General features: G+C 49.6%; 1 protein-coding gene across 1 annotated transcript in view; it reads left to right on the plus strand.

The window, feature by feature from the left end:
* Window positions 1-5,300: 5,300 nt before the first annotated feature.
* Window positions 5,301-12,774, plus strand: part of LOC113489122 (acid-sensing ion channel 2) — a 514,852-nt gene continuing 507,378 nt past the window's right edge. Inside the window, exon 1 of the mRNA XM_026864635.1 lies at window positions 5,301-6,098. Coding sequence (XP_026720436.1) covers window positions 5,535-6,098 — 564 coding nt within the window. The 5' untranslated portion in view covers window positions 5,301-5,534. The remainder of the gene's footprint in view (window positions 6,099-12,774) is intronic.

The following is a 12,774-nucleotide window of genomic DNA, read 5'->3' on the forward strand; positions in this document are numbered from 1 at the left end:
TGGGTCCTAAACTTGAATTATTCATGAGTAATTCAAAGTGCTTTCATAGACGTTCTCAGGAACAAGAGTATCAGGCAGAACTAATGCATGTAAGTCAAAATAAAATCGTGTAAAGCTTAACAGAGAACAAGTGTGATTTCAAGGGCTATTTAAATGGGGAGGTGCCAAAGGAAAATGTCGTTCTTCCATTGCATTTTTCTTCCCCAAATCTCTAAGACCAAGGCACAGGACAGAAGCACCATTTAATTTTGCTTCGAATGAAAAAGCACTGTGTCTTGCTCGGGGTCATGCAGCAAAGCAACGGCACACGGGGACAGAGCCGGAGGCCACTTCAATCCCTCCAGCTCGCTTTGCACGCCAAGCAGGTGCCATGCGAGTCACCACTAATGCGAACATCTTCGAACCCCAGCTGATAAACACGGCCCCGGAGAGACGGCTGATAAATCTAACTTATTGCAGAGAAGCTGGGAATGTCAGAGCGAGCAGGACAGGCTCCGATTGCTGAAAAACACTACTGCAAATCCAATATTCCCTTTCTGTAATAAAATCTGTAGATGTAACTCGGTCTGCAGACTCTGGGCTGATATGGGCTGAGAGCAATCTCTATGCCCTAGGGAAGCCTCTTCCCCCATCACCATCCAGGGTTGGAGGCTGGAGGCTTGGCTCTGCCACCACTGAGCTATTAATGTGCTATAACATTTCTGCAGGCAGAGGAGGAGGAGGAGGAAGGCATCCTGGAGCATCCTTTCTGCTACTGGGGGATGCCGGGTATGGCTGGTGGAGAGATCTTCCCCCCAAAATAGTTCTTCCAGTGGAAAATGTTGATTCAACTCTTTGTCAAGCTGATGTTTTCATCAGCATCTTTCTTTGGAGGCATATCAAAATTGAGCATTTCATTGTCTTCCAACACCTTCCTTTAGAAGGTGTTTCCTAATACACAGCCATTCGAATATTTTTGGTTTTCTTTCAAGGAGACTTTTTTCCTCTTTGATTGTTTTCATTGCTTTCATTTTATACCCCATTATAAATCCAAGCATAATATTAAATACATTGAAATCCAATCAAAATTTCAATTTTCTATATAGATTAAAAAGCCATTTAACAGAGCCAAAGCTACATTGGAAGGGATCAGATTTAATTTCAGGGGAAACATCAGCATTCAGCATTATGTTCCCATTTGGAAAGGCAGACTCCTTTAAGTAGCCGAGGTCTCTCTGCTCAGTGGAGATCTGGGTCCCCAACAGGTTGAAGACACTGGCAAGAAGCAGTTAGGTGACAAGAGGGTCCAAAAATGGTCAGAAAAAGGCTGAGAATGGATGGACCATGGGCATCTTAAGCAAAGTCCTTCTTTTTCCAGGTGTCATCACCATGGGCTGAGGGCTCCCTGCCTTCCTCTCCAAGTGCCTGTTGTCCTTCAGTCCTGCAGAGCCCACGGAGATGCAGCAAAAGCAGTGTCCTGTGAAACAAAACACGGTGGGACACCAGTGGGGACATTTTCCTGGTGCTCAGTGCAACCACACAAAGGATCTGCAGCTTGGCCAGGGAAGATGAACCACTCTCCCAGTCTGCAACCATCAGTGCTTTCTTTTTTCTTTTCCTGGTCAACCCAGAGGGAAAGATAAAAACAACAAATTGGCAGAAAATGGAGCAAACTCCAATGCTAAGGAGAGGGCTCTGACCCAGGGCAGTGAGGGCAGTGTGCTAAACCACACAAGGGGCCAAATAATCACCTTTTATTTTTAAAACAACCCATTGCTCTGCCTGTAAGGCCAGTCCTAACTTTCCCAGTGCAAACCCTTTGCCTGGGACATGCTTCTGGGAGGGCTCAGGGGGGGGCTGTGGAAGCCGAGGGGTTCACACAGGTTGGGGGGACCTATCTCCTCTTTTCCCTCCCCGATTTAATCCGCTTCCCACCCGGAGCGGTGCAGCGTGGCTTTGGGACACAAGAGGGCAGGCACAGGCTGTGCAAACGGGAGAGGCTCCGGCTCTGCTCCCGCTGCCCCTCAGCCACTGGTCCTGCAGCCCCCCGCCCCCGTTCCATCCCTGTAAGACGGGGGGAAAAGGGGCTTTCCTGGGGGACATATCTTCTGGGCTTGCCTGGCTTCTCTGCCCTTGTTTCTGAAGGAGATTTGAAGCACCAAATCTGTGAGGGATATTCAGGCGCTGAGGTTGGGCTATGAGCTCCCAAAGAGGCTAATTCACTCCCCAGGGATGCAGTGCCCTGCCCTGGGTGACCCCAAGGATGAGGAGGGCAGGTCTCCTTAGCTGCTCCATCTCTTTTTTGGCTTTTGTCGGACTCTCCAGGCTGCTTTGTCCTTACCAGGAACATCCACCTGCAGAGAGGCCGTTTACCTGGATGGTGAGAGGTGCCAACACCCCTTGCCACCCGTTACAACCCGCCTCCCCCATCCTCCCTGGTGTCACCCCATAGTGCAGCCCCAGGCATGACCAGAGCTCCTGCCCTCCGCTCTCGGGACACCCCGGTCGATGCCAGCTCCTGGGCACAACCTGAGCCACAGGCACTTGCTGGAGAGCATTTGTCCCCTTAGTTTGTCCCCAACCCCACGAGCAGTGGAGCGGAGCCTGGCAAGCCGCCGCCAGTGCCAGGCAGCACTGCTGGGCACGGCATTTTTTTTTTCTCCAGACTGCAGCCAAAGCACTCTACATAGTTAAATAATAAAAGGCAGCAGATGGTATATGGTATGAATTACAGAAAACAGGATTGTAAAGGCAGCGCGCGTGGTGAACAAATGAAAGCATTAACGCACCAGGCCAAATAACGCAGATGGGGGAAGAGGAGGGAGATTTGCAGATGGGTCGGTGATGGGTGGGAAAGGGAGCCTATTCCTGCCAGAAAATTTTAGGGGAGAATGATCTTGCCTCTGCCCTGGGGAGATGGTGAGCATGAGGGTAGACAGGCAGGCAGGTCCAGAGCCCAGGAACAGGGGTGCTGTGGCCACTGTCCTCAGCTGCTTTAATTCTGGTTGGGTCTGCTCAGTGTTGCCTCTTCACCTCTCCTGCAAAGGGCATGCCAAGATGCAGGAGGCTTGTTAGACCCCACCTTGGCTGAATTTCTGCTTAATAAAGAAGGGACACTGCTCTGTTTAGCCACAAGTGGGCTTGCATTGAGAGCCTGGCTTTCAGTCATGAGCAGAGACGCAGGAGGAGGGACCAGTTTTTGCATTTCAGGGCTGATGTGGAGTTGCACAGAGAGGAAAGCAGCCTCACATGGCAGTGCCTGCTCCCTCTCCACCCACCTCAGCTGTCCGTGAAGACTAGCCATGGTCTTGGTACAATCCTGAAGCCTTCTGGCTATGGAAGAAGAGTTGAGCTTTAGGTCAGCGACCTGATACACTGAAAGACCTACTGGTAAATGCAATACTTGGCTGTACTGCAAGCTTTCTGGGTGACTCCTCTTGAGTCCCTTGGCCTCTCTGTCTCAGTTTCCCTAGTGTCAAATGGAGAGAATAATGTTGAGCTGCACATAGCGGTGCTGGGATGAGTGGCTCAGCCTGAGAGCTCCTCCCAACAGGATGCTCTAGGTTGGAGGATGACACAGCTGGGCTTGTCTTTGGCTGCCAGGGCCAAATGTGCCTTTGGAAGTCGCAGAAGATGAAACTGTTTTAGCTCTGGGTGAAAACCATCAGGGGATGAACAGGGTGGCTCATGGCTAGGCGACAAGGGACTCAGGGGCCCGTCAGTGGAGTTGAAGCATGTGAAGAGCTGAAAGGGCCAAACGGTGCAAAGTGCAAAGGCTCTTTCAGGGTCTGCTCTCATGATAACAGAACCTGGAGTTATAAAGACAAAAAAGAGGCTCACTTTGCCCTGGATAATCTTTGGGTTTGTCCTTGAGGTAATAACTTCATGGGTGGCTGAGAGTAGTTGGGCATTGCACTGCGGACTGTGACAGGCTCTGTCTGTCCTTTGACCCTTTGCTTCCACCTTATTCAAGCTGGGGAAGTCACCTCCTGGGGGCTACTATGGTCCCTGGGACCCTCACCTACCGTAGTGCTGGGTGCTGTACAGAGACACAAACTGTTTTTCTTCTGGATCTGAACAAAAAGCAGGCAAAACTACAGCTATGCACTGAGACAATACAGAGGGGAGTTACCCCAGACCCTGCTCAGCCTCCCGCACCTCTCATCGCCGGGCTGAACTCTGCTCATTCCCACCTCCTGCAGCGTGCAATAAGGATGTGCTCATGCATGGAGGCATCCTTACAGGATTTTGCAGTACCTCTTGGGTAGAAAACCTTTCCTCGTTTGTCTCCCCGCCCCCCTCCTCCTTCCAAACCTCCCGGCTGAATGCACATCTGGGAGCATCTTCCCCAAAGATCCATCACAGCTGCCTTTCAGCGGCAAATAAAACATCTGGAGATCCTGCTGGTGGAAAGTCTTCCGAGTCCTCGGTGGGTTGAGCCCAGGGGCTACAGGAGCTGTTCGCCACAGCCCCCCCCGGGCCCCACCACATTCAGGAGCCGGGGGTCTCCGGCCGCAGTCCCGCTCCCTGCCCTCCCCTGGGCTCTCGCCCTGCTGCGTGGCTCACGGCTCCCAGCGCTTCGCCCTGTCGAGAGTCCCGAAGGGGAGGGTAGGGAAGCTCTGAGACAGAGGGAGAAGAGATGAGAGATGCTGCAGCCCCTCTCCTCCCGCTGCCTCCCCCCACCGAGTCATGCCCTGTCGGATTTTTTGCTCTGAGCTGCTGTTTGACAGGAGAGGCTTCATGCTCTTGCTTTCTCCCCTGCTCGGTCTGCGTGTACGTGTGTGCACAGAGCTGAGCAGCAAATTCCCCCCCCTTTTCTCTTTTTTTGAGCCTTTCCCTTTCCCTCCCCCCTTTTCTTCTCATACTTCTCCTGCTGAATTAGCTGCCCACCTTTCCCTGAGAGAAGCTCTTGGAAATAACACTGGCAGCACAGGGTGGGTTTTTGGGGTGGTATTTCTTGGAGCCCTGCCCAAAATGGAGGGGTGGGGAGGAAGAGAGATGCCTGAATCCGGCAGCTCGCAGCCCCGGAGCGTGGGGAGCGTTGCCAGAGCGGTCTGAAAACCCCGCTGCTCCGCAAGGCATCAGCTCTGTGAAGCAGCATCCTTGGGCTTTACGCACTAGTTAACAGGCTGCGATCTGCCTCGACTTGTTTTAAGCTCGCTCTCTTGCTTAATCTCATCTCCGTTCAGCGCGTGTGTGTGTGCATGTGTGTGTGTGTAGGGGGAGGACTTTATTTCCATTGGCTCAGCTTTCGCTGCCCACCCACATCTCTTCCACATCACCTTGGTGTCTCCCTAAATAAAACCAGCCCTTCTTATCGCACCGAGGAAATCAAGAGCGAGAGTTTGAATGGATTTTATATAAATATTTACCCCTACGAAGCTACTGCTGAGCTTGTGGGATAAACTTGCAGCAGCTGGCCTGAGAGTCTTCTCTTCTCCCCGGCCTCTAGAAGGGTTTAATTACTTTCGAGAGGGGAGGGGAGAGATCTGGATCCCAGTTCCAGCTACAGACTGACCCAAAAAGCAGTGCCAGGATTTAACTAACGATCCCTCATGGATCTGAAGGACAGCACCAGTGAGGGCAGCATGGGCAGCCTGCAGCCTTCCAGCATCCAGATTTTTGCAAACACTTCCACGCTCCACGGGATCCGTCACGTCTTCGTCTACGGGCCAGTGACCATCCGGCGCCTGCTCTGGACCTTGGCCTTTGTGGGCTCGCTGGGTCTCCTCCTGGTTGAGAGTTCAGACCGGGTGGCTTTCTACTTCTCCTACCAGCACGTGACCAAAGTGGACGAGGTCGTGGCAAACAGCCTGGTCTTCCCTGCTGTCACCATCTGTAACCTCAACGAGTTTCGCTTTTCCCGGCTCACCACCAACGACCTGTACCACGCTGGGGAGCTCCTGGCTCTGCTTGACGTCAACCTGCAGATCCCCAACCCTCACCTGGCTGACCCGGCTGTCTTAGCCATCCTCCAAGAAAAGACCAACTTTAAGCAGTATAAACCAAAAGTTTTCAACATGCAGGAGTTCCTGGCACGGGTTGGCCACGACCTGAAGGATATGATGCTGTACTGCAAATTCAAAGGCCAAGAGTGCAACCATGAGGACTTCAAAACTGTGAGTATGAGCAGACACTCTGCTTTTCTCTTCTCTGGGCGTGTGGACAGTGATGGTGTTGCAGGACCAGGACAGCACTGGAGGTCACTGGCCAACCTGTGTGGGCACGGTGTGATAAGTGAACGGCGTCTGCCGGGATCTGCCATGGCGGAAGAGGAGGAAGCAGCCTGTTGAGTTGAAGTTTGTTTGCTGGATAGAGTCCTAATGGGGGGTTGTGCGGGGCCAGCCCTGCAAAGGGCTTGCAGCAGGTCCAGCCTTCAGCCTGTATAAGGCCCACAGCTCCCGGGTGGCTGCTTGGTGTCAGACCAGGGTGGCAGATGGGTCCTGCTGAGCATCAGAGGGGTCTTGGGGGTCTCTTGCTATGGCCAGCTGAAGAAAGTAGAGAGGGCTGGAAAGAGGCCAGCAAGAAAAGCAGGTGTTCGGGGATGGTCTGAGTGATGTCCATTAGCCAGTTGTATTTCCCCGGGTGTTTGTAGAATTGCTGAAATCATGGAAGGGAAATTTTTTCTGCTTGTTCCTGGTGGTCATGGCTCATAAATCCTAGTTTGCTGTGTAGTGTGGGCAGCAGCTGGGTACCTTCCTAGTGCTGTGTTAGAGAGAAGGGGGAAAAAAGAGAAGAAAAGGAAAAGAAATGAGGCTCAGCTCTGATCCCAGTCTGCTTTTAGGCTTGTGGGGAGGTGGAGCGAGCTGGGTAGCCTGAGGATGCTGAAGGAAGGAGACGCTGCTCAGTTTACAGTTTCTGGATGACATCCTGATGGCAGTGGCCTGGGTAGTTTGGCTGGACAAAGTATCAGCTTAAAACAAAAATATAAAGTGGGTTACCTCGAAGAAGTAATGCCCCCAGCATGCTGCTGGGGCGGGTGAGGCTGCTGGGTTGGGCAAGGGGCTGCAGAGGCGTCTGTCCCCCCAGGCTGGTGGTTTGGGTCATTCCCTGGCAGAGGTGTGGGTGTGCGGGCTGGGGCCTGGGCTAAGTGGTACTTTGCTCTCAGGCCATGCTGGCCAGTCCCTTTGCACCGACTGAGCGGGCTGGGGGGTTGTGAATCCTGAAGTCAGTAACACTACAGCTTTCAGATGGCTTCTCTGGGAGCGTTGCTGCTTGTTCTACTCATGACTATATGTCCTGCAGATAGGCAGGTGTCATAACAGGTTTTGTGATGGTCTGGTTTGTCAGCAGGATCTTTGTCTATTTTTAGGAGAAGGGAATATTTTCTGTCTCTGCTGCTTTTGGATCGCCCAGCGAATGAATCCAACTGATTCATGTTACAAAGTCATTGCCATCACCTGGACTGTGCTCTCTTTAAACGTCTGAGCAGGAACATATAATTTTATGTGTCTGTTACTGCCTGTGCATAACTCTGATGCCTTGCCCATTTCAAACTAGATATCCAGGCAAACTGCTCCTTTGCTTCCGCTCCTTGGGCAGATCTGAGCAGCAACTGGGTCATGCGAGTCAGAGAAGGGTATCAAGAAAGTCACTAGGAGAAGAGCTTGCTAAAGAAGAGCCACGTGTGACTAAGTCTGGAGAATGGGAAAGAGAAGGAGAAAGAGATGCAAAAGTCTAGGGGACATAAGAGCTAGGGAGCGAGGACAGATGCCAACAGGATGGACAGACTTCCCCTAACTGTAGTGAGGGTGTGCAGAGAGGGAGGTATTGCCCGTGGGCTTCCCAATAATGCAATAAACACCAGTCTAAAGCAAAAGCCTTAATGCCAGCAAGGAAACAGCACGTTCAAAATTCCTGCAGGACTTAAAAAAGCAGGTCCTGTTCCCAGATAAGACAGGAGCTCTTTGCAGCTTCCCTGGGACATGGTGGACTGTCACCTCCCCGGTCATTCAGTTTTTTGAGGTAGATGCTTCTGAAATAATGACCTTTTTTTTTTTTTTTTTTTTTTTTCCCCCCATGGGGGATAGTTTCCAGAAAGCCCAAACATTCCCTGTCTGCCAAATAAATCCTTGCTGTGCTAAAACAGGTTAGGGCCATCTAAAACCAGATAGGATATTATGGGCTGACAGTGCTCGTCAAAGTACCGTAGAGATTCAGAAACAGGGCAGTGAAATACTTCAGTCCATTCTACAAAGCAGCTCCTAGATGATCCAGGAGACAACATCTTCCCAGCATTGCCTGCTGTGTCTTTCTAACAGAGGCAGGTGTTTCAGTCTCAGTGACTCCAGGTAATCCCTCAGGTTATGGCAATCCAGGGAACAGAACTCAAAAGGGACACAATCACCCTGTTTTCCTTCCAGACTTTACCTCCAGAGATAAAAGGCAGCAAAAAGTGTCTGCTTGAAAGCTGAGTAGTTCTTTCCACAGGGAGCATGCTGTAAAGGTCTTTGAATTGCCTCTGGGCTGAATCTGAACCTCATGTCCTGGATGAATTCTGTATTTAATCACCAATGACCTGTTGCAACTGCATATGGGCTCTGTGACAGCCCATCCATTCTGCTGCGTTACCAGCTGGAAAAAGAGAAGAGGCATCATCACTGAAGCCTGATTTCTTTCCTATCAGGAAACAAAGGGTGTAAATCCCAGAGCAGTTTTGTAACACGTCATCATGGTGAGGAACTCTGGCTCTTTTTCTGTACTCCCCAAATTAATGCATCTGGGAGCAGAAGAGGCAGGAGTTTTGCAGTAGGAGGCTGCATCAAAGCAGTTCACTCTGCAATCAGGTATTGCCAACGAAGTTAGTGTGGCGTTGCCAGCGGGTCTGCCACCCCTTCTGATGCGCGATGTGCTGTGTGCAGTGTGTCCCCTGAGGAAAGCGCACGTTGCTTTTGCCACATGGGAAAGCAGGAGCTGGAACGGCAGTGTCTTGACACTTTGAAAACATGACTTTACCCTCTTTCCTCCTCTACTTCCCTCTTTCAATTCTCTGTTGCTGCTTTATTAACAGGATTTGAGCTGTGCTTTCCTCGCACTCTGTTCCTTCTCCCCAGGATAATGTCTAATGCCTCTCAGACAACATTTCCCTGCATTGTGGTCTGCTCAGAGGAGTGAGTCCCCTAAGCTTTTCTGCAGAGATACGTCCAAAGGGAACAGCAAGGTCTTAGAATATGTGCTGATTCCTGAGCTGGCATCGCAATGCACTGAGCAGCAGATAAGATAATGCAGACCTCTACTGTAGGCAAAGCAATGAAGAACAGAAAATTGGCAGAACACGCTTTAGCAAACCCATTCCCTTAGAGTATTTGGAGGAGGGAAACCTGAAAACAGCAGCAGCTGAGGAAATCCCCTCCTTTTTTTTTTTTTTTTCTGCATTGCTCCTCCCAGGAGGTCTCGGTTGAAAATGACCTCACAGATGGCATTTTTCTGGAGGAGCTGTGTTCATGCTGCTCGACATGACATTAAGGTCTTCCCAAACTGCTGCTGCAGAGCGTGGTAAAGCTGTGGCTCATCAGCCCTAGACACACCACTGTGATTTTCCGGGTAGCTCTGTGGGTGTGCTGGAGCAAGGCCTGTTGGTGTGGCTCGTGGTCCTTTGCTGTTCTAGCATGGGGTGAACTGGGCAATGGCAGGGGAGCCTTGCAGGAGTTTTTTGTGTGTGGTGCAGCAAATCTGTGGGGCAATGGGGGAGAAAAGGCTGTGAAAACCCTTTCAGCCCATGGGACAAATTGCAGAATGACTGATGGGATGACCTGGGAGTAGACACCGAGTGTATGAGCAGCAGGGGGAACGGGCTATCTCAGTCCCACCTTGACGAGAAAATTAGCCCCAGCAGCCAAGCCCTGCCAGACACACTCAGGCAATGGCAGCGGGTGTGTGTTGTGGTGTGTGAGCATGTTTTTCAGTCGGGTCATTTGCTAAATGGAATGTATAGTGTGTGCTTCCTCGCACATCGAATTCATTTCAGAGGTAACACAATAACTTAGCTTGTGCCTGCTATGCCTTCATTGCTGGGTGTCTATTTATTTTCAGTGGCCATGACAATTGAAGGATATAACTAATTTATTTTCAATGCACATTCTTCCTGACAGGCAGTGTCCGCATAATGGAGAGTATCTCACGTGAATATTTCTATTTTGAGACACAAGTTTCTGTCAATCTTTCTCCATGTGTATTTTTTCTCCCATTTGTTCTAGTGTGCCCATGAGGCCAGTATTTAGTAAATAGCTTTTGCTTTTTGGACTGATAAGTCCATTCTCATCTCCTATTATACATCTCCCACTTTCCTCTAGAAAAAAGAATATCAGGATGGTGGCTGCTTGTTCTGGAAAAGCATTAAATTTTTCTACTTAACAATTTTTCTGGAAAATTCTGACTTCTCCTTACAAAGTTTGCTTCAGAATCTGAGATGCCATAATGAGATCTGCAGTTCTGTGATACCTTTTACACAAATAGATAGGTCTTCCACTAGGAGACCAAATCTCTGTGCAGCCTTCCCAGTCTGCATGGTAACATCTTGAGTTCGTATGTGCTGTTGAGTTTCAGTGCATGGGCGTAGGCACAGGAGGGGGTGCAGGGTTATCGCGGTGCTGTTGGTGCTGTCTTGGTTGGGGGTCTAAAATGGGGTGGATTGTTGCTGGGTCAGGTATCTGGCTGACATGCAAACCATGCCCTTGAGAAATGCAGACCCTCATTCTACCCAATGTTTGCCTGGACTAAGTTTCTCTGTCTCTTAAGAATTTAGCTGTAAAATGAGTGTGGTAGTGCATCCCCATGGTGCTGATGGGGTTTATGTTTCTGTTATTTATTACAAAATGGTAGGATAACGCTTTAAAATTCACCAGAAAGTTTCATGGGAAGATGCCAGTCGGAATTAACATCTGTTCATGAAACAGTTGGAACAGTTTCTGGAGTGAAAATCTACTGAAGAGAAGGCTGTAGAACCTCAGTGGGGGTCTTCTCATGGCAAACCTGATTTCGAGTCCTTTAATACTGAAAATATTCACACTGGGTGAAACAATTCCCATAGGACAGAAACTTCAGAAGTGTGGCTGTAGGTCATTTACTAGGGACATCAGTGCTCCACATTTGAGACATTGGCCTGACTCAAGACCTGAGCAGCACTGTGATAAACTCTTCCTTAATTTTCTGTTAAAAGATGTTTTGTTCTGGTTCGAGCTGTTTCTTGACCAGGAACACTCCCCTCCCTCACTAGGGGTTTGAGAAGGGAAATAATCTAAAGATCTGAGATATCTGAGAAATGAGCACAGCCAAAGTATCAGATACAGCTGGAGACCAGCGGGCGTTGAGTGCAAAGGGAGATGAGGCACAAGGAGGGCCCTGGAGGAGGAAAGACAAAGCACTTCTGTGCATAAGAGCCAGCTGTGGGCTCAGCCTTCCTTTGCCCAGGGCCTCAGCTTACACCATGCGCACGGCCGCTTCATTTGAAGGCAAGCAAGAACCACTCTCATCTTCTAAGTGATTCCCATTCATCACGGTTATTCATCAGGAGGCCAAGCAGGAGCTCCTCCATCCCCCAATCCATACCACACCTGCTGAGGGATTGGCACTCCAAACAGCATCTGGAGCTGAAGCAAAATGCAAATGCTGCCCTTGAGATGAGGAAGAAATGCTGAGCAAGAAGGATGTCATTAGAGTTGCAAAGACTGAGGAGATGTTTGAGGGCTGCAAGGCTTTATTTTCTTGGGAGTTGCATGAAGCTTTCCTTTGCACTGGAAATACCTCTGAGTCCAGCTTCTCACACCTCAGGTCTTCTACCTGTGAGTGTCTCAGAGACACTAAGAGCTAAAGTGCTAGAAATCTGTGGAGAGGCAAGGTTGTAAACAACAGAGAACAAGGATGATAAATGTCTTTCAGTCACCATGTCCTGGTGTTTCCTTAGCCCGCGGCTCTCTGTGTCTAACACGTCTCATCTCACAGGGTCTCTCTGACAACTGGTCTTGGACAGAGGTGTCCTGGGTACAGCTTGCTGTCTGCAGTGAATGAAGGGTGAAACCACAGGAAGCATTCAAATCTACTTGCGCCCTTTCTACATGAACCAGACTTAAATCTAGTCATGCCCAAAACTGTATGTGAAGGCCAGGTAAGACAAGGGACATATAAAATAACCAGCATGGTTTCCATCTGGAGAGGTATATTGGAACAGCACAGCTTGTCCTGACCTTCCATACACCTCATGCAAATGTCCCTTAGAGACTTCTTGACAAATAATAAATAACCTCCTAGATGTTCCCAGTTGCAGAATCTTCATGCTTATCTGACTAAGTGCAGTGATGCCCTGTGAAAACCCATGATATGACTGTTGTAAACCACTCTGTGGGTTTAATCTAAACACTCCTTGTGAGGTCCCAACCACTACGGTTCAATGTCCATGGTACCCATGGAAGGAAATGGGCGAAAATCGGATCCAGCAGTCATAGAGCGAAACAGGAGATATTCTCACTTGATTAAAAGAGAAAACAAGTCTGACTTCAGTGATGGGCCGGGTGGCCTCTTGAGGTCCATTCCAACCTAAATTATTTTATGATTCTATAACAAAAAGCAGGTGTATACAGCTAGCTCTTATCCCTTTTTGACGTTTTTGGGGAGTCTCATTTTTTCATGCTCAATTCAATGTCAGTCTTCAATGCAAGCATGAAAAATGAGACCCAGTTTTGGAAGATGCTTACCTCCCCCTCTGTGAGCCTTGCATACAAGTTTGAGTTTGCATTACTGACCTCAGGAAAAAAAAAATTGGCCTAAAATGCGCAGCTGTTAACAACTCTGTCTGCACTG

This window comes from Athene cunicularia, assembly GCF_003259725.1.
Source record: "Athene cunicularia isolate RWA chromosome 27 unlocalized genomic scaffold, athCun1 chr27_part1, whole genome shotgun sequence".
NCBI classification, from domain to species: Eukaryota; Metazoa; Chordata; class Aves; order Strigiformes; family Strigidae; genus Athene; species Athene cunicularia.